Source organism: Salmo trutta, chromosome 12 (genome assembly GCF_901001165.1).
Source record: "Salmo trutta chromosome 12, fSalTru1.1, whole genome shotgun sequence".
Lineage (NCBI taxonomy): Eukaryota > Metazoa > Chordata > Actinopteri > Salmoniformes > Salmonidae > Salmo > Salmo trutta.
This window is the reverse complement of record NC_042968.1, coordinates 45,402,006-45,428,420: the sequence shown is the minus strand read 5'-3', so window position 1 is coordinate 45,428,420 and position 26,415 is coordinate 45,402,006. Positions and strand designations below refer to the sequence as shown.

Sequence of the window (26,415 nt, the reverse complement as noted above, 5' to 3'; positions counted from 1 at the left end):
TTGCAAACCTTCATATATTCTCTCTGAGTAATATTAACCTGAAATTGACCAATGAACTGATCAAACGGCAAAAACTCCTAATTAGACTACAATCACGCCATTTAAAAGGTGAAAGGGGCGTGTTTTCACGCTAATGGACAACCAATAATCAAGACCGGGCAATATATAGTCGGTATCCTCGGGCCTTTAAATAGCCTACCCCCGCTCACAAAATGGCAGTGATCGCAGCGGAAGTTAGAGGTAACATCCATTTTGTATTTCTTCAAGACTGGACATATTGCTGGACGTCATGACAAACGTTCAGACGCCAACTGGTTTGGCAAGCCCGGTGGCACAGAGAGTAACTCTTCCCCGTCGCCATTCAAGCGTTTGTCGGAACTTATTTGGACCCATCGACCATGACGAGCTGAACCGCGAGTTGAAGGCGACGCTGAAGGAAATCTCTGAGCAAGACCAGCGTCGATGGAATTTCCACTTCGAGACAGACACACCAATTCCCGGGAGTTACGAATGGGAAGGAATATCAGCGGAGTCGATGCCTGCCTTCTACCAGGAGTCAGAAGTTGGCGGACGCAGGTAAGCCAAGCACTAGCGGTTCTGGGGGGGGGGTTATTTTCAACTTGTTTTGTGATCTTTATGGCCGATGCGCACCTATACGTTATCTATAATTTCTCTTCATATGTCAAGGATTAAAATGGATTTGCCAGTAGATCGTCCACTTGATTAATGATGGCCACTAGCTAAGATTGCCATGTTCAGTCCAATCAAAGCTACTGTACATTTAATTTTATCTGTGGCCGATGACATTGAGCCGCCTTGGAAGGGCACTTAGAATTATATTACATGTCAGGACCCAAAGGGCTGAAATGTGATGTCTATCCTTACTAGCCGCTTAAACTTGGCGATGTACTGTCCCCATGAGTGACAGAACACTGAGCCAATCATGGCGCAATGTTCCTATTTTCTGTTGGCTTGCCGCACCACTGCAGAAAGCACTGAGCTAGGCTGAAACGCATGCATTTTGGAGCTGCCTTACTCAAGAAGACATACTTGTCTGTATGGGCTTTAACTTAATTATATATTTTTGTTACGTTTGCAAACTGATGTGGCACATTAATGCCAAAATAACATGCAAGCCCCCAGTTTTTTGGGGGTTGCTAAAAATGTGGGTCTCTCTCCCAAATAGACCCTAGGTTGTGGATGCTTTACTGACCCCCAGTGGCAACTTTATCACCCTAAAGTCACAAACAGCTCGAGGGTGGTCTCATGTTGGCTCTGCTGGAACATGCTAAACCCACATTATGAACAATATATTTATATTGGAAATGAATAAGCCACACGAGAGGCCGCCACACCACTTGCCTGTAACTTGTATACAGGTAGACCAGAAGCCCCATTTTTAATTAGCAGATGAGTGGCAACCCTAATTAGAAGCACCTGCTGCTCACCTGTGTTCACTATAAATGCTGGTTTGAATGAAATAGATTTGTACCTAAACACTGAAGGCTGAAACTTCTGTGTACGCATCCCTGATGCAGCGACAATATGACCGACAACTTTTTAAATGCGGATATCACATTTTTGCATATCTGGAATTACGTGTTTTACGCACCAACCAAACTTCTAGGAGAGCCCGATGTTCCTCTTTTGATAGGCCACGACACCACAATTTAGATTCAAGCAACCCAAAAAATTCAATATGTTCTCAATTGTCCTTCAGTTTGGCTAGGCAGAAACGCTTAAAGTAATTCATAACCAGTATATTGATTAGCCTATCCTCGCCTGTATCATTGGAACAGGCTTCAAATAACGGCATATGTTCTGAAACCTATTAGCTGTACATGTTCCACTGAGGATAAGGCACATTTTCGAAGCAACGTTTTTGTTTGGAAAGGTGTTGGTCTACACGGTATAAAGCATTTTAAAATGTCCACTTGAAAGGCTAGATTCCATTCGTATCGCGGAAATATTGCAGAAGATCTGCTTTAAAAGGTAATTTCCGATTGAGCCGACATATGCAGGGTTTACCGTGAACGCAGTCTCTGCTCATCGCCTTTTCACTTTAAATCCAGTAAAGCTCGAACTCATCTCAACTCTGAAGATGCTTACCGTTTGATTTGGATGTGTGGTATGAAAAATGTTGTGATGTTATATGAGGGGGGGCGTGACATGATCAAACCAAACGTGCCGTTTTAGAATTAGTTAATGGATCAATGGTCAGTAATGCACAAGGCTGAGTACGTATTGTTAGTGTAAAAACAGGAATGCAAGAGAACAGTGTAGGAAGGAATTTAAGAAAGCAGCATGTGTTGACTGGCTATTTTAAACGGAGATATCAGAGGGTCGGTTATTACACCTTGAGGAGACGCAGACAAGAAATCCTCAACGGTTTGAGACAAATAAGTTAGTACAAGCATTGGGAGGGGGGGGGGGGGTGGCTGAACTCTTTTACACAGGTACTTAAGGAGTTGGAGAAGGGGTTTGATCTCAAGTAACCAATGTGGCATTTTGAGGAATAATTTTATAAAAACATGTTCCCTGAACTAAACTGGAAAATACGCTAGAACCCTGTTATACATTTAACCCGTATTTAAATGGTGGAAGAAAATGTTTTTCGTAACTCCAGAGCCTGTCTGGATCACATCTGTCTGTACAATAATCAAATGGATTACATGAAGAGAAGCCTACTTCAGCATGTTTTGTTTTTTCCAGAAAGCTTTTGATTTTGTAAATGGGGATCTTTTAGCCTGTAGTTTGAAGACGGGGCTTGATGGGACATTTTATCAAGCAATCCAGTCTTCACAAAGTACCAGTTGCGTTTTAATGAGTATCGTACAGATTGGTTTCCCACACCCTCGGGTGTAAACAAGGAGACGCCTTATCACGGACTTTGTTTGCTTTGTTTATAAATGATTTGGTAAAGTGAAATATTGGAGTAAGAAATAATGTAATTCTAAGTATCTTTATTTGCTGGTATTATTTTGATGGCAGAACAAGAACTGCGGAAGATGTAATCTGCAGTCAAATTGGTGTATAAATGGCAACTCATGATGAACCAGACAAACACAGAATGCATTTTAGAAATCCAGCTACTAAGAAATGTTTTGGTGAAAACGTTCTTCAATTTACTAACATTTTATAAATATTGCTAAACATGTAACCTTTCTATACGCAACGTCTGCCCTGGCCGACTCAGCAAGTAGTGCTCTGTGGGAGTTATAGGAAACTCTCAAGATATTGGTTATGCTACGTATTCCAAACATCACATGCGTGTCCTGTTCTGGACTATGCTGCAGGAGTGTGGGGTGCTAAGAGGCAGTTTAAAAACGACTGTTCATAGCAGAGCAGTACGTTACTTTTTAGGTCTCCAAGTTTGCATTTATACTTGCAATAACTGGGGACATGGGCTGGGAACCAGGTGAGACTTTGGATTAGACTGTTGGATATGCCAGCATGGCTAGCGGTTTCAGTGGGCTCTAACCATAGGCCCCCTATGCCTGGGCAACATGTCTGCACGAATCTACATTTTAAGGGACACATAGATATTATTAAACAACTGATGCAATATGAAGACAAAATGGGTGGAGATTGTACCTGTTTAAGGGTTAATTCTTTAAGATATTATATGTATGACCTTCCTAAAAGCTGTGCACATATCAGGGATTATGCCTCTGCGTATTGAAACAAATCGGTATTGTGGTGAAGAGGAAAGACGATGTCACTATTGTGACCTAGAAATGGAGAATTAAACTCATTTGATCCTCAATTGCCCTTTTCTACCACGACACATGCTTGCTCTTATTCCAGACAGCACATCAGATATACCCTGGCACTGTTAAGTGATTAGGAGAAATTGACATTTGTTTTGTCCCTTGTGTATTTCCGGATATTTAGACACAGCCTGGAATGAAAAAAGGCTACCTTTTAATAAAATTGTCAAAATATTTAGCTTCTGTGTATATAGGCTTGTCTGCCATATGAATAGTCATTGTTCCAGACTGGATCCTAGTGACATGTTTTCTCTCTGGTGTATTTTACTGCTCCAGGGTTGTAATTATTGTTTGGATAACCTTCAATATTATCTATGGTTTATTTTTCACTCTGTGATGCGCAATGCAGAGCACACCGGAATAAATCATTTAATTACCATAGTGAAGCATTAAACCACCTGCAAGGATGCAAAAGTGAACCTCATTTTGCGCCATTCCAAATGCGCGCCCCCCCCCCCCCGCCATTTATATATATTAATTAGGCGGCATCCTCCGTCCTTTAAAAGCCTACCTACATCCACAGAATCAGTCGCAGTTGACGTTAGAAACAGCCCAGTGTGAATCCATTAACTATTTCTTCAAGACTGGACATATAACTTCTAACAATAGCTGAATTTGCAAAGCTAGCGAGCACCAATTCAGTGGTGTTTGCTATAATCTTTGCTACCCGGGTTAAATAAAGGTGAAATAAATAAAAGTTCCCTTGCGACAATTTAGCTTTTGCAACGAGACCATTAAATATATTTAAGACAATGGTAGACGAGTGTAGTTCAGTTTATCGCTGACCTTATCACAGGGACTTTAAAGCACTAACTTACATGCATGCTGATCTTGGAATAAATTGACGATAGCAAAGATTCCATCTTTGACGACGCCACATAAATGGAATAGGAACTAGCTAGCTTAATAGTTAATATTTGCGCGCTAGCTCTGCATATTCAGCTAGTATGTGCGCGATTGACTGGATTAACGTCACGTCAGTTACGTGCATTGAGTGCCTTTCAGACAGTAGATACGACCTCTACGTTACCTTGCAAGCTAAGGAACTGGCAGTGGATCAAACCATTGAGGCAAAGGGTGGGGGGGTCGCAATCTTTTGAAACTTAAACTAGCTATTAAGTGTCTATAATCAGCACAATTGCTTTCATTGCATATTATTAATATTGAAATTACATAGTTATGTTTCAGTGATATATTGGGGGGACAAATCATATTTTTCCCAGGATGGGGGGGTCGTGTCCCCCCGGGATTTCTGCCCCTGCCTCAAATGGCTAACGAGGTGAACAGTGTCAGCACCCCTTTATCCATACACATTACAACCAACTATATCACTGTCAGCACCCCTTTATCAATACACATTACAACCAACTATATCACACTGTCAGCACCCCTTTATCAATACACATTACAACCAACTATATCACACTGTCAGCACCCCTTTATCAATACACATTACAACCAACTATATCACACTGTCAGCACCCCTTTATCCATACACATTACAACCAACTATATCACACTATCAGCACCCCTTTATCAATACACATTACAACCAACTATATCACACTATCAGCACCCCTTTATCCATACACATTACAACCAACTATATCACACTGTCAGCACCCCTTTATCAATACACATTACAACCAACTATATCACACTGTCAGCACCCCTTTATCCATACACATAACAACCAACTATATCACACTGTCAGCACCCCTTTATCCATACACATTACAACCAACTATATCACACTGTCAGCACCCCTTTATCAATACACATTACAACCAACTATATCACTGTCAGCACCCCTTTATCAATACACATTACAACCAACTATATCACACTGTCAGCACCCCTTTATCCATACACATTACAACCAACTATATCACACTGTCAGCACCCCTTTATCAATACACATTACAACCAACTATATCACACTGTCAGCACCCCTTTATCAATACACATTACAACCAACTATATCACACTGTCAGCACCCCTTTATCCATACACATTACAACCAACTATATCACACTGTCAGCACCCCTTTATCAATACACATTACAACCAACTATATCACACTGTCAGCACCCCTTTATCAATACACATAACAACCAACTATATCACACTGTCAGCACCCCTTTATCCATACACATAACAACCAACTATATCACACTGTCAGCACCCCTTTATCAATACACATAACAACCAACTATATCACACTGTCAGCACCCCTTTATCCATACACATTACAACCAACTATATCACACTGTCAGCACCCCTTTATCAATACACATAACAACCAACTATATCACACTGTCAGCACCCCTTTATCCATACACATTACAACCAACTATATCACACTGTCAGCACCCCTTTATCAATACACATTACAACCAACTATATCACACTGTCAGCACCCCTTTATCCATACACATTACAACCAACTATATCACACTGTCAGCACCCCTTTATCCATACACATTACAACCAACTATATCACACTGTCAGCACCCCTTTATCAATACACATTACAACCAACTATATCACACTGTCAGCACCCCTTTATCAATACACATTACAACCAACTATATCACACTGTCAGCACCCCTTTATCAATACACATTACAACCAACTATATCACACTGTCAGCACCCCTTTATCCATACACATTACAACCAACTATATCACACTGTCAGCACCCCTTTATCATACACATTACAACCAACTATATCACACTGTCAGCACCCCTTTATCAATACACATTACAACCAACTATATCACACTGTCAGCACCCCTTTATCAATACACATTACAACCAACTATATCACACTGTCAGCACCCCTTTATCCATACACATTACAACCAACTATATCACACTGTCAGCACCCCTTTATCCATACACATTACAACCAACTATATCACACTGTCAGCACCCCTTTATCCATACACATTACAACCAACTATATCACTGTCAGCACCCCTTTATCAATACACATTACAAACCAACTATATCACACTGTCAGCACCCCTTTATCAATACACATTACAACCAACTATATCACACTGTCAGCACCCCTTTATCAATACACATAACAACCAACTATATCACACTGTCAGCACCCCTTTACCCATACACATTACAACCAACTATATCACTGTCAGCACCCCTTTATCAATACACATTACAACCAACTATATCACACTGTCAGCACCCCTTTATCAATACACATTACAACCAACTATATCACACTGTCAGCACCCCTTTATCCATACACATTACAACCAACTATATCACACTGTCAGCACCCCTTTATCCATACACATTACAACCAACTATATCACACTGTCAGCACCCCTTTATCAATACACATTACAACCAACTATATCACACTGTCAGCACCCCTTTATCAATACACATTACAACCAACTATATCACACTGTCAGCACCCCTTATCAATACACATTACAACCAACTATATCACACTGTCAGCACCCCTTTATCAATACACATTACAACCCAACTATATCACACTGTCAGCACCCCTTTATCCATACACATTACAACCAACTATATCACACTGTCAGCACCCCTTTATCAATACACATTACAACCAACTATATCACACTGTCAGCACCCCTTTATCCACACACATTACAACCAACTATATCACACTGTCAGCACCCCCTTTATCCACACACATTACAACCAACTATATCACACTGTCAGCACCCCTTTATCAATACACATTACAACCAACTATATCACACTGTCAGCACCCCTTTATCCATACACATTACAACCAACTATATCACACTGTCAGCACCCCTTTATCAATACACATTACAACCAACTATCACTGTCAGCACCCCTTTATCAATACACATTACAACCAACTATATCACACTGTCAGCACCCCTTTATCCATACACATTACAACCAACTATATCACACTGTCAGCACCCCTTTACCCATACACATTACAACCAACTATATCACACTGTCAGCACCCCTTTATCCATACACATAACAACCAACTATATCACACTGTCAGCACCCCTTTATCCATACACATTACAACCAACTATATCACACTGTCAGCACCCCTTTATCAATACACATTACAACCAACTATATCACTGTCAGCACCCCTTTATCAATACACATTACAACCAACTATATCACACTGTCAGCACCCCTTTATCCATACACATTACAACCAACTATATCACACTGTCAGCACCCCTTTATCAATACACATTACAACCAACTATATCACACTGTCAGCACCCCTTTATCAATACACATTACAACCAACTATATCACACTGTCAGCACCCCTTTATCCATACACATTACAACCAACTATATCACACTGTCAGCACCCCTTTATCAATACACATTACAACCAACTATATCACACTGTCAGCACCCCTTTATCAATACACATAACAACCAACTATATCACACTGTCAGCACCCCTTTATCCATACACATAACAACCAACTATATCACACTGTCAGCACCCCTTTATCAATACACATAACAACCAACTATATCACACTGTCAGCACCCCTTTATCCATACACATTACAACCAACTATATCACACTGTCAGCACCCCTTTATCAATACACATAACAACCAACTATATCACACTGTCAGCACCCCTTTATCCATACACATTACAACCAACTATATCACACTGTCAGCACCCCTTTATCAATACACATTACAACCAACTATATCACACTGTCAGCACCCCTTTATCCATACACATTACAACCAACTATATCACACTGTCAGCACCCCTTTATCCATACACATTACAACCAACTATATCACACTGTCAGCACCCCTTTATCAATACACATTACAACCAACTATATCACACTGTCAGCACCCCTTTATCAATACACATTACAACCAACTATATCACACTGTCAGCACCCCTTTATCAATACACATTACAACCAACTATATCACACTGTCAGCACCCCTTTATCCATACACATTACAACCAACTATATCACACTGTCAGCACCCCTTTATCATACACATTACAACCAACTATATCACACTGTCAGCACCCCTTTATCAATACACATTACAACCAACTATATCACACTGTCAGCACCCCTTTATCAATACACATTACAACCAACTATATCACACTGTCAGCACCCCTTTATCCATACACATTACAACCAACTATATCACACTGTCAGCACCCCTTTATCCATACACATTACAACCAACTATATCACACTGTCAGCACCCCTTTATCCATACACATTACAACCAACTATATCACTGTCAGCACCCCTTTATCAATACACATTACAACCAACTATATCACACTGTCAGCACCCCTTTATCAATACACATTACAACCAACTATATCACACTGTCAGCACCCCTTTATCAATACACATAACAACCAACTATATCACACTGTCAGCACCCCTTTACCCATACACATTACAACCAACTATATCACTGTCAGCACCCCTTTATCAATACACATTACAACCAACTATATCACACTGTCAGCACCCCTTTATCAATACACATTACAACCAACTATATCACACTGTCAGCACCCCTTTATCCATACACATTACAACCAACTATATCACACTGTCAGCACCCCTTTATCCATACACATTACAACCAACTATATCACACTGTCAGCACCCCTTTATCAATACACATTACAACCAACTATATCACACTGTCAGCACCCCTTTATCAATACACATTACAACCAACTATATCACACTGTCAGCACCCCTTTATCAATACACATTACAACCAACTATATCACACTGTCAGCACCCCTTTATCAATACACATTACAACCAACTATATCACACTGTCAGCACCCCTTTATCCATACACATTACAACCAACTATATCACACTGTCAGCACCCCTTTATCAATACACATTACAACCAACTATATCACACTGTCAGCACCCCTTTATCCACACACATTACAACCAACTATATCACACTGTCAGCACCCCTTTATCCACACACATTACAACCAACTATATCACACTGTCAGCACCCCTTTATCAATACACATTACAACCAACTATATCACACTGTCAGCACCCCTTTATCCATACACATTACAACCAACTATATCACACTGTCAGCACCCCTTTATCAATACACATTACAACCAACTATCACTGTCAGCACCCCTTTATCAATACACATTACAACCAACTATATCACACTGTCAGCACCCCTTTATCCATACACATTACAACCAACTATATCACACTGTCAGCACCCCTTTACCCATACACATTACAACCAACTATATCACACTGTCAGCACCCCTTTATCAATACACATTACAACCAACTATATCACACTGTCAGCACCCCTTTACCCATACACATTACAACCAACTATATCACACTGTCAGCACCCCTTTATCATACACATTACAACCAACTATATCACACTGTCAGCACCCCTTTATCAATACACATTACAACCAACTATATCACACTGTCAGCACCCCTTTATCATACACATTACAACCAACTATATCACACTGTCAGCACCCCTTTATCATACACATTACAACCAACTATATCACACTGTCAGCACCCCTTTATCAATACACATTACAACCAACTATATCACACTGTCAGCACCCCTTTACCCATACACATTACAACCAACTATATCACACTGTCAGCACCCCTTTATCATACACATTACAACCAACTATATCACACTGTCAGCACCCCTTTATCAATACACATTACAACCAACTATATCACACTGTCAGCACCCCTTTACCCATACACATTACAACCAACTATATCACACTGTCAGCACCCCTTTATCCACACACATTACAACCAACTATATCACACTGTCAGCACCCCTTTATCAATACACATTACAACCAACTATATCACACTGTCAGCACCCCTTTATCCATACACATAACAACCAACTATATCACACTGTCAGCACCCCTTTATCCATACACATAACAACCAACTATATCACACTGTCAGCACCCCTTTATCAATACACATTACAACCAACTATACCACACTGTCAGCACCCCTTTATCAATACACATTACAACCAACTATATCACACTGTCAGCACCCCTTTATCAATACACATTACAACCAACTATATCACACTGTCAGCAGCCCTTTATCAATACACATTACAACCAACTATATCACACTGTCAGCACCCCTTTATCCATACACATTACAACCAACTATATTCAAAGGCAAATGTAACTGCTGCACTATGTACCTTAATAAGACAGCTCTGATAAGGATGTGAATGAAATGAGACAGGATGTTATCAGAGGGAGTTAGATGGACAGGGAGAGGAGAGGTTAACCTCATTGGCTGCGACATTGAATACCAGAAAAGCTGCTCCATGTAGTTGTCTTTTATTTTTCTTCTCAATCGATGGATGCCACTCACCTCAGGGCTGAGGGTTGGCTGTAAAATGAGATTAGACTGCTGCATTTAACCTATATTCTTCCCTAGACTGAGCTGAGGGTTGGCTGTGAGATGAGATTAAACTGCTGGAAAAGAACCATAAGATTTGTCTCCAACTGGCAGCGATTAAGAATTTGCATCTGAGTCAACATTGCTTGTATTTGGATCATGGCCAGTCGTTTGGGCAGGTTATGGGAAAAGATCCAACTAATTTAATCCTCTACTGCACACATTTAGGTTTTTCACCCCCAAAAAAATATTTCATTTTTTTTTTTTGTGAATATTTTATGCCCCCAAATGTGTTTTGTTGCCTCAGGGCAACGCAGTGCCATAAGGGTGGATTTGAGGGGAAAATAATAGAACCAAGGCTCTCTATTCATAAGAAAATACAAGTTAGTCATAAACTGGTATTTCACTGCTTCTCAAACCTGATTCTGGGGTGGTCTTCCTCTGTCACTGTCCTTCAGCTCACTGTCCTCACTCAGAGGGTATGTATGATCCTAACTGCTCTATCAAATCAAATTTATTTATATAGCCCTTCGTATATCAGCTGAAATCTCAAAGTGCTGTACAGAAACCCAGCCTAAAACCCCAAACAGCAAGCAAAGCATGTGAAAGAAGCACGGTGGCTAGGAGAAAGGCCAAAAACCTAGGAAGAAACCTAGAGAGGAACCAGGCTATGAGGGGTGGCCAGTCCTCTTCTTGCTGGGCCGGGTGGATATTGTAACAGAACATGGTCAAGTTGTTAAAATGTTCATAAATGACCAGCATGGTCTAATAATAATCATAGTAGTTGTCGAGGGTGCAACAAGCACGTCCGGTGAACAGGTCAGGGTTCCGTAGCCGCAGGCAGAACAGTTGAAACTGGAGCAGCAGCATGGCCAGGTGGACTGGGGACAGCAAGGAGTCATCATGCCAGGTAGTCCCGAGGCATGGTCCTAGGGCTCAGGTCCTCCGAGAGAATTAGAGAGAGCATATTTAAATTCACACAGGACACCGGATAAGACAAGAGAATACTCCAGATGTAACAGACTGACCCTAGCCCCCCGACACATAAACTACTGCAGCATAAATACTGGAGGCTGAGACAGGAGGGATCAGAAGACACTGTGGCCCCATCCGATGATACCCCCGGACAGGGCCAAACAGGCAGGATATAACCCCACCCACTTTGCCAAAGCACAGCCCCCACACCACTGGTATGAAGCTCCGTCCATAGAATGTCTGTCAGTGGATATGTTGGAAAGAATATTGACCAATGCTATCATTTGGGGGGAGAGAATGGAGAGGGAATACATGGGTGCCTGTTTGTATATGTGTACGGTATGCTCCTCAGTATAGGGGCATGCAGGCTTGAGTCAGTGTTCCTGCTTCCTGTATTGTGATTTCTGCTCCACTAGATTAGTGGGTAGTTATCACTCAAATAATGAGGTCATGGGCCAATAGTTTGACGAGGTAACTTCAACCAACTCTACAGTCTCAGGAAGTATGATGCACACTACGTCATAACTTGTTTCCAAATTAATGATGATTTTCTATGAGCTCACAAGTGTTCTACCACTTTAATAATGAAACATATTTGGAATGTAAGTTAGTGTTGTTGACTTTTCTTTTGTTAAAACTAGTCATTTATGTTAAGGCCCACAGGAAATGTTGAATTAAACCTGAATTTGTCCCACAGCCATTTGAGTATTTTTTTATTTATTTATTTCATCTTTATTTAACCAGGTAGGCAAGTTGAGAACAAGTTCTCATTTACAATTGCGACCTGGCCAAGATAAAGCAAAGCAGTTCGACAACATACAACAACACAGAGTTACACATGGAGTAAACAACATACAGTCAATAATACAGTAGAAAAAAAAATAAGACTATATACAATGTGAGCAAATGATGTGAGATAAGGGAGGTAAAAGCAAAAAAATGCCATGTATCAGTTTAAACCCCCCAACAGGAATGAAAGCCACACGCTGTAAGATGTGTTTACCATCAGAGTGGGTCCACCGACGTGAACACAGGAATAATATTCCCAGTTGCATTTCAACACCTTTTCAAAAAGTAAATATATGTCTCGTCCTGACCAGTAAAAGGGGTTATTTGTCATTGTAGTTTGGTCAGGGTGTGGCAGGGGGTGTTTGTTTTGGGGTTTAGGAGGGTTATCTATGTTGGGTTTTTGGCAATGACCTCCAATTAGATGCAGCTGGTTGTCGTTGTCTCTAATTGGAGGCCATATTTAGTTATGTTTGTTTCACTTGTTTTGTGGGTGGTTATTTTCTGTATAGCCTGTGAGCCTTATGGAACTGTTTTTGTCGTTTGTTTATTTTGTTTAAGTGTGTTCTTTAAATAAATTAAGAAGATGAGCACTTTACCCGCTGCGCTTTGGTCCAATCCTTACGACGCCTTTGACTGAACCACCCACCCAAAAAAGGACCAAGCAGCGGAAGGAGCAGCAGGAAAAATATTTGGAGTCGTGGACATGGGAGATCTTAGACGGAAAGGGACCCTGGAGGCAGGCTGGGGAGTACCGGCAACCGAGGGAGGAACTGGAGTCAACAAAGGCAGAGCGGCGCTATTATGAGGCGCTGTATAGGCCCAGGGGCAAGTGCGAGATGCAGTCCCCCCCCCCCCCAAAAAAAATTTAAAAAAAAAAATTGGGGGGCACACGCGGAGTTGGGCAGAGTCAGGGTGGAGTCCTGAGCCAACTCCCCGTCCTTATTATGGGGAGCGACGGATCAAGCAAGCACCTTGTTACGCAGAAATGTGCACGGTGTCACCCATACGCACGCACAGTCCGGTGCGGCCAATAAGGGCTCCGCAGCATTGCCGGGCGAGAGTTGGCCGGCAGCCAGGAAGAAGTGTGCCGGCACAACGGATCTGGTCTCCAGTGCGTCTCCTCGGCCCAGTTTACCTTGCGCCTGCTCTACGCACGGCAGCCCTCATTCCCCAGCACAGCCCAGTTCGCCTTGTGCCAGCGTTCCGCCCGTGCCAGGCTACAGTGACCATCCAGCCAGGACAGGTTGTGCAGGCTGTGCGCTCCAGACCTCCAGTGTGTCTCCAAGACCCAGTGTACCCTGTGCCTGCTCCGCGTACTCTTCCTCCAGTGCTCCACCATAGCCCAGTACGTCCTGTTCCTGCTCCCCGCACTAGCCTGAAGGTGCGTGTTACTAGTCTGGCACCTCCTATGCCAGGCCCACGCATCAGGTCTCCAGCGACGCCCCTCAGCCCGGAGTCTTCTGAATGGGAGCTACGCCCAGAGCCACCTCCGTAGTGGGAGGATTGGGAAGGGGGAGGTGTAGCACAGGGACCGTCATTTACGGTGGTCACCCTCACTTTAAGTTTGGGGTTATTTTTGTGTTTTTTTGTTTGTTTTTGAGGTGCATTCGGGGTCTGCACTTTTGGGGGGGGGGGGGGGGTGTGGTACTGTCACGTCCTGACCAGTAAAAGGGGTTATTTGTCATTGTAGTTTGGTCAGGGTGTGGCAGGGGGTGTTTGTTTTGGGGTTTAGGAGGGTTATCTATGATGGGCTTTTGGCAATGACCTCCAATTAGAGGCAGCTGGTTGTCGTTGACTCTAATTGGAGGCCATATTTAGTTGTTTTTCACTTGTGTTTTGTGGGTGGTTATTTTCTGTATAGCTTGTGAGCCTTATGGAACTGTTTTCGTCGTTTGTTTATTTTGTTTAAGTGTTTTCTTTAAATAAATTAAGATGAGCACTTTACCCGCTGCGCTTTGGTCCAATCCTTGTGACAATATAGCCCGTGACAATATAGCACTTGATTATATTCTATGATTATATACTACAGATAATATCTGTAGTGACATTCCACTAGACTAGAGCTACATTACACCATGAATCATATGATTACAACATGTCTACAAATCACAAAGAATGCTGTAATGCATCCAAACTGTAACAATATACAATTTGCTGTCTGTAATAGGTTGTGAAATAAGATTTCCAAGAACCAAATAAATGTCAGAATAAGTGATTCTTAAAAGCTGAGTACTTTATCACAGACATACATATAGAATAGTGCCTGCACATTCATGGAAAAAAAATAAAAAAAATAAATAATGACAAATCAACAGACAGGTTGGAGAGTTTGGCCAACCTGTTCAACAGTGCCTCATAAGATGTGATCCACTTAGTCGCTAACATAGTTACTTACCAGAGGCGTGTCTTGTCGCTCTGTCATGGCTGTGGTCTAATGTGCAGTCAGCTTCCCTCCAGTCACCGATCTCTGCTCTGGGGCAAGTGACACCAGGTGAGCCCTTGGGGACTCCAGGAAGCAGCAGGCAGGTAAGCCACACCGTGGCCTTCCTCTGACCAATCACAGTCTCCAATGAGCTCCATTATCTTTGCATCATTATCTGCACCACCAGTGCATCGCATCAGAACAATGTGATCTACAGGGGACTATTCAATGAGCTAGCATACAACTGATATAATGCAGCAACTGATAAAATACAACTGATATGGCCCAGATCCCCATCATTTGCTTGAAGAGAAGGGGCCGGAGGGCGGGCTACCTTCTGAGAATTTGTAGACGGTCGAATAAACCCCCAATGCCTTCTGTTCTGCTAGCAAACGTGCAATCTTTGAAAAATAAAATCGATGACCTACAAGGAAGATTAAACTACCAACGGGACATTCAAAACTGTATCTTATGCCTCATGGAGTCGTGTCTGAAAGACGACATTATCAACATACAGCTGGCTGGTTATACGCTGTATTGGCAGGATAGAACAGCGGCGTCTGGAAAGACAAGGGGCGGCGGACTATGTATTTTAGTAAATAACAGCTGGTGCATGATATCTAAGGAAGTCTCGAGGTTATGCTCGCCTGAGGTAGAGTATCTCATGATAAGCTGTAGACCACAATATCTACCTAGAGTTTATCTATTTTTCGTAGCTGTCTACATACCACCACAGACCGAGGCTGGCACCAAGACAGCACTCAATGAGCTGTATTCTGCCATAAGCAAACAGGAAACCGCTCACCCAGAGGCGGCACTCCTAGTGGCCGGGGACTTTAACGCAGGGAAACTTAAATCGGTCTTAACAAATTTCTATCAGCATGTTAAATGTGCAACCAGAGGGAAAGAAACTCTGGACCACCTTTACTCCACACATAGAGATGCATACAAAACACTCCCTCCATTTGGCAAATCTGACCATAATTCTATCCTTCTGATTCCTGCTTACAAGCAAAAATTAAAGCAGAAGGCACCAGTGACTCAATAAATAAATTTTAAAAAGTGGTCAGACGAAGCAGATACTAAGCTACAGGACTGTTTTTCTAGCACAGACTGGAATATGTTCTGGGACTCCTCCGATGGCATTGAGGAGTACACCGCATCAGTCATTAGCTTCATCAATAAGTGCATCGATGATGTCGTCCCCACAGTGACTGTACGTACATACCCCAACCAGAAGCCATGGATTACATGCAACATCCGCACTGAGCTGAAGGCTAGAGCTGCCCCTTTCAAGGAGCGGAACTCTATAAGAAATCCCGCTATGCCCTCCGAACCATCAAACAGGTAAAGCGTCAATACAGGACTAGGATCGAATCACACTATACCGGCTCTGACGCTCGTCGAATGTGGCAGGGCTTGCAAACCATTACAGACTACAAATGAAAGCACAGCCGAGAGCTGCCCAGTGACACGAGCCTACCAGACGAGCTAAACTACTTCAATACTCGCTTCAAGACAAATAACACTGAAACATGCATGAGAGCACCAGCTGTTCCAGAAGACCGTGATCACGCTCTCCGCAGCCGATGTAGGACCTTTATACAGGTCAACATTTACAAGGACGCAGGGCCAGACAGATTACCAGGACATGTACTGCGAGCATGCGCTGACCAACTGGCAAGTGTCTTCACTGACATTTTCAACCTCTCCCTGTCCGAGTCTGTAATAAAAACATGTTTTAATCACACCACCATAGTCCCTGTGCCCAAGAACACTAAGGTAACCTGCCTAAATGACTACCGACCCTTAGCACTCACGTCTGTAGCCATGAAGTGCTTTGAAAGGCTGGTCATGGCTCACATCAATACCATTATCCCAGAAACCCTAGACCCACTCCAATTTGCATCCCACCCTAACAGATCCACAGATGATGCAATCTCTATTGCACTTCACACTACCCTTTCCCACCTGGACAAAAGGAACACCTACAGCTGAAGTTGGCAGTTTACATACACCTTAGTCAAATACATTAAACTCAGTTTTTCACAATTCCTGACATTTTATCCTATTTAAAATTCCCTGTCTTAGGTCAGTTTGGATCACCACTTTATTATAAGAATGTAAAATGTCAGAATAATAGTTGAGAGAGTGATTTTATTTCAGCTTTTATTTCTTTCATCACATTCCCAGTGGGTCAGAAGTTTACATACACTCAATTAGTATTTGGTAGTATTGCCTTTAAATTGTTTAACTTGGGTCAAACGTTTCGGGTAGCCTTCCACAAGCTTCCCACAATAAGTTGGGTGAATGTTGGCTCATTCTTTCTGACAGAGCTGGTGTAACTGAGTCTGGTTTGTAGGCCTCCTTGCTCGCACACACTTTTTCAGTTTTGCCCACAAATTTTCTATGGGATTGAGGTCAGGGCTTTGTGACGGCCACTCCAATACCTTGACCTTGTTGTCCTTAAGCCATTTTGCCACAACTTTGGAAGTATGCTTGGGGTCATTGTCCATTTGGAAGACCCATTTGCGACCAAGCTTTAACTTTCTGACTGATGTCTTGATGTTGCTTCAATATATCCACATAGTTTTCCTCCCTTATGATGCCATCTATTTTGTGAAGTGCACCAGTCCCTCTTGCAGAAAAGCACCCCCACAACATGATACTGCCACCCCCGTGCTTCACGGATGGGATGGTGTTCTTCGGCTTGCAAGTCTCCCCCTTTTTCCTCCAAACATAACGATGGTCATTATGGCCAAACAGTTATGTTTTTGTTTCATCAGACCAGAGGACATTTCTCCAAAAAGTATGATCTTTGTCCCCATGTGCAGTTGCAAACCTTAGTCTGGCTTTTTATGGCGGTTTTGGAGCAGTGGCTTTTTCCTTGTTGAGCGGCCTTTCAGGTTATGTCGATATAGGACTCGTTTTTACTGTGGATAGAGATACTTTTTTGTACTGTTTCCTCCAGCATCTTCACAAGGTTCTTTACTGTTGTTCTGGATTGATTTGCAGTTTTTGCACCACAGTACTTTCATCTCTAGGAGACAGAACGCGTCTCCTTCCTGAGCGGTATGACGGCTGCATGGTCCCATGGTGTTTATACTTGCGTATTATTGTTTGTACAGATGAACGTGGTACCTTCAGGCATTTGGAAATTGCTCCCAAGGATGAACCAGACTTGTGGTCTACAATTCTTTTCCTGAGGTCTTGGCTGATTTCTTTTGATTTTCCCATGATTTCAAGCAAAGAGGCACTGCGTTTGAAGGTAGGCCTTGAAATACATCCACAGGTACACCTCCAATTGACTCAAATTATGTCAATTAGCCTATCAGAAGCTTCTAAAGCCATGACATCATTTTCTGGAATTTTCCAAGCTGTTGAAAGGCACAATCAACTTAATGTATGTAAACTTCTGACCCACTGGAATTGTGATACAGTGAATGAAATAATCTGTCTGTAAACAATTGTTGGAAAAATTACTTGTCACGCACAAAGAAGATGTCTTAACCGACTTGCCAAAACTATAGTTTGACAAGAAATTTGTGGAGTGGTTGAAAAGCGAGTTTTAATAACTCCAACCTAAGTGTATGTCAACTATATGTGAGAATGCTATTCATTGACTACAGCTCAGCGTTCAACACCATAGTGCCCTCCAAGCTCATCAATAAGCTAAGGTCCCTGGGACTAAACACTTCCCTCTGCAACTGAATCCTGGACTTCCTGACGGGCCGCCCCCAGGTGGTAAGGGTAGGTAACACATCCTCCACGCTGATCCTCCACACAGGGGCCCCTCAGGGGTGCATGCTCAGTCCCCTCCTGTACTCCCTGTTCACTCATGACTGCACGGCCAGGCACAACTCCAACACCATCATTAAGTTTGCCGATGAGACAACAGTGGTAGGCCTGATCACAGACAATGACGGGACAGCCTATAGGGAGGAGGTCAGAGACCTGGCCGTGTTTGCCAGGGCAACAACCTCTCCCTCAACATGATCAAGACAAAGGAAATGATTGTGGACTACAGGAAAAGGAAGACCGAGCATGCCCCCATTCTCAATGACGGGGCTGCAGTGGAGCAGGTTGAGAGCTGTGTCCACATTACCAACAAACTAACATGGTCCAAGCACACCAAGACAGTCGTGAAGAGGGCACGACAAAACTTATTCCCCCTCAGGAGACTGAAAAGATTTGACATGGGTCCTCAGATCCTCAAAAGGTTCTACAGCTGCACCATCGAGAGCATCCTGACTGGTTGCAACACTGCCTGGTATGGCAACTGCTAGGCCTTCCACCGCAAGGCACTACAGAGGGTAGTGCGTACAGCCCAGTACATCAAGCTTCCTGCTATCCAGGACCTCTATATCAGGCTGTGTCAGAGGAAGGCCCTAAAAATTGTCAGACTCCAGCCACCCTAGACAGACTGTTCTCTCTGCTACCGCACTGCAAGTAGTACCGGAGCACCAAGTCTAGGTCCAAGAGGCTACTAAACAGCTTCTACCCCAAGCCATAAGACTCCTGAACATCTAATCAAATGGCTACTCAGACTATTTGCATTGCACCTCGCCCCCCTCTTTTACACCGCTACTACTCTCTGTTATTATCTATGCATAGTCACTTTAATAACTCTACCTACATGTACCTATTACCTCGACTAACCTGTGCCGCCGCACATTGACTCTGTACCGGTACTCCCTGTATATAGTCTCCACATTGACTCTGTACCGGTACTCCCTGTATATAGTCTCGCTATTGTTATTTTACTGCTGCTCTTTAACTTTTTTACTTTAATTTCTTATTCATATATATTTTATTAACTGCATTGTTTAGGGGCTCGTAAGTAAGCATTTCACTAAGGTCTACCTACACCTGTTATATTCAGTGCATTTGACTAATAAAATGATTTGATTTAATACAACTGAACTGATAATACAATAACTGATATGACAACAGAGAATGCGACAACTGAAATGATATGATACAACTGAACGGATATGATGCAACCAGCGGTTAACGGATATGATGCAACAACTGAACGGATATGATGCAACCAGCGGTTAACGGATATGATGCAACAACTGAACGGATATGATGCAACCAGCGGTTAACGGATATGATGCAACAACTGAACGGATATGATGCAACCAGCGGCTAACGGATATGATGGAACAACTGAACGGATATGATGCAACAACTGAACGGATATGATGCAACAACTGAACGGATATGATGCAACCAGCGGCTAACGGATATGATGGAACAACTGAACGGATATGATGGAACAACTGAACGGATATGATGCAACAACTGAACGGATATGATGCAACAACTGAACGGATATGATGCAACCAGCGGTTAACGGATATAATGCAACCAGCGGCTAACGGATATGATGCAACAACTGAACGGATATGATGCAACCAGCGGTTAACGGATATGATGCAACCAGCGGATAACGGATATGATGCAACCAGCGGTTAACGGATATGATGCAACCAGCGGTTAACGGATATGATGCAACCAGCGGTTAACGGATATGATGCAACCAGCGGTTAACGGATATGATGCAACCAGCGGATAACGGATATGATACAACCAGCGGATAACGGATATGATACAACTGAACGGATAACGGATATGATACAACTGAACGGATACGATGCAACCAGCGGCTAACGGATATGATGGAACAACTGAATGGATATGATGCAACCAGCGGTTAATGGATATGATGCAACAACTGAACGGATATGATGCAACCAGCGGTTAACGGATATGATGCAACCAGCGGATAACCGATATGATACAACCAGCGGATAACGGATATGATGCAACTGAACGGATTTGATGCAACCAGCGGATAATGGATATGATGCAACCAGCGGCTAACGGATATGATGGAACAACTGAACGGATATGATGCAACCAGCGGTTAACGGATATGATGCAACCAGCTGATAACGGATATGATGCAACCAGCGGTTAACGGATATGATGCAACCAGCGGATAACGGATATGATACAACCAGCGGATAACGGATATGATACAACTGAACGGATATGATACAACTGAACGGATACGATGCAACCAGCGGCTAACGGATATGATGGAACAACTGAACGGCTATGATGCAACCAGCGGTTAACGGATATGATGCAACCAGCGGTTAACGGATATGATACAACCAGAGGATAACGGATATGATACAACCAGCGGATAACGGATATGATACAACTGAACGGATATGATGCAACCAGCGGATAACGGATATGATGCAACCAGCGGTTAACGGATACGATGCAACTGACATAATACAACAACTGATAACGGATATGATACGATAACGGATAAGATACAACAGATATAATACAATAAAGGATAACTGATATAATACACTAACTGATATGATAACTGATATGATACAACTGATATAATACAATAAAGGATAACTGATATGATACAATAACTGATAAGATACAACAGATATAATACAATAAAGGATAACTGATATAATACAATAACTGATATGATAACTGATATGATACAACTGATATAATACAATAAAGGATAACTGATATGATACAATAACTGATATGATACAATAAAGGATAACTGATATAATACACTAACTGATATGATAACTGATATGATACAACTGATATAATACAATAAAGGATAACTGATATGATACAATAAAGGATAACTGATATAATACACTAACTGATATGATAACTGATATGATACAACTGATATAATACAATAAAGGATAACTGATATGATACAATAACTGATAAGATACAACAGATATAATACAATAAAGGATAACTGATATAATACAATAACTGATATGATAACTGATATGATACAACTGATATAATACAATAAAGGATAACTGATATGATACAATAACTGATATGATAACTGATATGATACAATAAAGGATAACTGATATAATACAATAACTGATATGATAACTGATATGATACGATAACTGATATGATACAACTGATATAATACAACTGATGTCACTTAAAGCTGAGGAGATTCCCTGGTCTACATGGGAATCATATTTGTTCTTCACAATGTATTTCTATGTTATTGTAAAATTGCCTTCACCTGAATAAGCCCCTGTGCCTCCCAAATAGGACAGACAATAGGTTAGGTTGTGGATGCTATAATACTTGCCACTGGAGGTCAGTATATCACCATAAAGTTACAAATAAACAGCTCAAGGATGGTCTAATGTGGTCTTGGGTTGCTTTTAATGAAACGAAGGACATTTTATTTATATTGAACATTTTAACTTGTATACAGGTAGACCAGAGAAGCCACATCCTTTTTGATTGGCAGATGAGTGGCAACCCTGATTAGAAGCACCTGCTGCTCATCAGTTGCTCACCTGTGTTCCCTATAAATGCTGTTTTGAATGGAAAAGGTTTCTACCGACACACTGAAGAAGGCTGCAAAGCAGAAACGTCTGTCTTCACCAGGCCTGGGCAACTCCAGTCCTCTGGGCCTGATTGGTGTCACACTTTCCCCCCAGTCCCAGCTAACACACCTGACTCCAATAGTCAACTCATCTTGATCTTCAGTTAAACATGCAATTAGTTTAAATCAGGTGTTTCTAGGGATGGGCAAAAAGTGACACCAATCAGACCCTGAGGACTAGAATTGCCTAGGCCTGGTCTACGCTATCCATGATTAAGTGAAAATAATAAGAAATTCATTTATGCAGACCCATCACACATTTTTGCTTATCCGAATTTACGGATTTTACGCACAAACCAAACTTCTGGGAGAGCCTGAACGGTCCCCTTTTGATTGGGCACGACATCACACAATTTTCAGCTTGAATCCATCCACGTTTCCAATAGATATTTCTTTCTCCAAATTCTCCTTCAACTTGGATAGACTGAAACGCCTAAAGTAATTAATAAACAGAGTGTAATAAATACTGGTAATAACCAGTATATTGATAAGCATATCCTCGTCTATTTCATTTGAACATGCTTCAAATAACCTCGTATAATGTTCTGAAACCTATTAGCTGTCTACCTGTTCCACTGAGGATATGACACATTTTTGAAGCAAAGTTGTCTTTTGTTAAAAGGTAAAGGCCAACACGGTTTAAAACCTTTTAAAATAGCCGCATTTATTAAAGGCTGGAATCAATCCGTATCGCGGAAATATTGCATGAGATCTGCATTGAAATGTAAAGGACATTTCCGATTTACAGTTAATGCCGTCTCCACTCATTCCTTTTACATTTCAATCCAGCTATGAGACTACTCAGACAAAGCAGGCCACCCGCCATAAGGGGTTCCCGAGTGGCGCAGCGGTCTAAGGCACTGCGTCTCAGTCCCTGGTTCGAATCCAGGCTGTATCACATCCGGCCGTGATTGGAAGTCCCATAGGGCTGCGCACAATTGCCCCAGCGCGTCTGGGTTTGGCCGTGGTAGGCCTTCATTGTAAATAAGAATTTGTGACTTGCCTAGTTAAATAAAGGTTAAATAAAAATAACTAAAATAAAAAAATGCAGGGTTTACCGTGACTTCGGTCTCTGCTGATTGGCTTTAAATGTAAATCCAGCTATAACGCGGAACTTCCACAATTTCGACGTGGAGGCTACAATCCCTCCTGCAGTGCAGAAAGGTTAAATCATCAAACCCCTCGCAAGGAGGCAAAAAGTCAACCTCATTTGGCGCCATTCCAAATACCCCCCAGCAAGCAGGGGAGGAAGACAGGGCGTGAATAAACCAAGGGCCAACCAATAAGCAAGACCAGCCATTATATAGGCAGCATCCTCGGGTCTTTAAATAGCCTACCTATATCCACATAATATCAGTAGTCACAGTTTAAGTTACATTGTAGTTAGGAAAAACAGCCCAGTGTGAATCCATTTTGTATTTCTTCAAGACTGGACATATTGCTGGACGTCATGACAAACTTTCAGACGCCAACTGGTTTGGCAAGCCCGGTGGCACAGAGAGTAACTCTTCCCCGTCGCCATTCAAGCGTTTGTCGGAACTTATTTGGACCCATCGACCATGACGAGCTGAACCGCGAGTTGAAGGCGACGCTGAAGGAAATCTCTGAGCAAGACCAGCGTCGATGGAATTTCCACTTCGAGACAGACACACCAATTCCCGGGAGTTACGAATGGGAAGGGATGTCGGCGGACTCAACACCTGCCTTCTACCAGGAGTCGACGAAAGTTGGAGGCATGAGGGTTCAGGTTGTCACTGATAATGTGCGTGGTTGTTCCCCTCTATCAGACTGCGAACAGACTGCACTTTGTTCCAACGAAGTTAACCAAGAGAATTGGTCCAATTCCCCCAATACGAGGAAATTTAACTCCAAATCAACACCGTGTATTCGGCGTAAGAGGTCGAGGACAACATCTTATGAACGTGCAGTCAACGTTAGTCAAATTACAGGTAGTTCTACTTTTTCTTGGTAACGCTATATAACTCCTTAATAAGCAACTCGTTGTAATGGCTTGCCGACTACATAACGTTGATGTTCTCGTGTGATTGACTCTAATATGAATTAAAGACTAACCGTTCTACATTTCTTCCCCGCAGATTTTTTCCCAAAGAGGAGAAGATCAACGTCAGAGATGAAGAGCACCCAGCCCAATTCTTCCCTCTCAATTCCCCTTGAACAAACGCCACGCAAAGCTCAAATAATTCGATAAACAACGTGGACAAATCATACCATTGCCTATGTGGACAATTAGGCTATCTGCCTTTTTTTGTTATTATTATTGTCTGTCTTGGCAAACAAAAGAAAGATGGAGTAACCATCCAAAATATGTTGGCCTATGTTTATGCCAAAGTAGCAATGTATTGTTTTGTCTATATTTAAAATATTGTTTAATTTATTTTATTTAAGTTTCAACTGTATTTAATGTGTTTAATTCAACTAAGGTTTCTGAGATATTGTTTATCTGTTGAATTGTATCCGTGAAAAATACTATTAAAACGATTTGGTTTACATTTTGCTGACGTTCTGCTCATTTTATTATTGAATTAGTGAGACCTCACAACGACCATCAGTGTGCAAACGAGGTGAACAGGGACACCACCTGCCCATGCACACCCCTCTCACACTAGAGAAACAATAAGAGCAGCAGTCGTTCCATTTGACAGCACTTGAAGAGTGCCTCAACAAATTGTAGCAGCAGTAGGCCTATAGACTAGCCCTACACTGAATGAATATGTTATGTCCATGGGCATTGTTCAAGAAAAAAAATCAGTCTGCATTGTGCCTTTTTGGTAGATATACCAATCATGAGCTTTCACTTGCGTAAATCCGCATGGACGCATAGCGTGCGCACATAGAACACGCAGACACACTAACTAATTACCATCGCAGATGCTATTACCCTCACTGTCGATATGCAAATCAACTAATCCATTCAACATGTAAGTATATTTCCGATATGAGACCAATGGGGAGGTTTTCTGACTACCTTAATTAACAGGGTGTTGGGGAAGATCTCTCTGATTAACACCCAAGACATATGTATAGTACTAATTTGTAAGTCGCTCTGGATAAGAGCGTCTGCTAAATTACTTAAATGTAAATGTACTACACCAAACAATGTAACACGTAATCAAGATTTACACATGATTGTCGTTTCTTTTCAAATTCTGTGTTAACTCCAAGTGCTTTCGCTTTTCAATAACATCAGGCTATGAAGATGGCCAACCGCTAATGTCAGGTGCACACTATTTGACTTACCTTTTCTAAAGCAAATACGTCTGGTGTATAAAAATAAACAAGTTTAGAAGTGCAATACATTTAAAAAATCTTAACCTACGTCTAACGGTAGAGATGATTTCATGTGTCAACTTTGAAATTGTTGACCTAACGGTCCCTATAAAGTAAGCATGAATACATAAACCACAATGAAATGTATCAGATTTGGTCTAGTTCTAGTGGGAGA

General features: G+C 41.9%; 1 protein-coding gene across 2 annotated transcripts; it reads left to right on the top strand.

Annotated features, from left to right (window-relative positions):
• The first annotated feature begins 94 nt into the window (after nucleotides 1-94).
• Nucleotides 95-25,466, top strand: LOC115203635 (cyclin-dependent kinase inhibitor 1C-like). 2 transcript variants are annotated; one of them, XM_029768520.1, is made up of 2 exons: nucleotides 95-576; nucleotides 25,049-25,466. In XM_029768520.1, the coding sequence occupies exons 1-2, from the start codon at nucleotides 290-292 to the stop codon at nucleotides 25,125-25,127; spliced, it is 366 nt and encodes a 121-aa protein (XP_029624380.1). In that variant the 5' UTR covers nucleotides 95-289; the 3' UTR covers nucleotides 25,128-25,466. The 2 variants fall into 2 exon arrangements, with proteins under 2 accessions (XP_029624380.1, XP_029624379.1); XM_029768519.1 differs by lacking the exon at nucleotides 95-576 and adding an exon at nucleotides 24,221-24,901.
• Nucleotides 25,467-26,415: the final 949 nt, after the last annotated feature.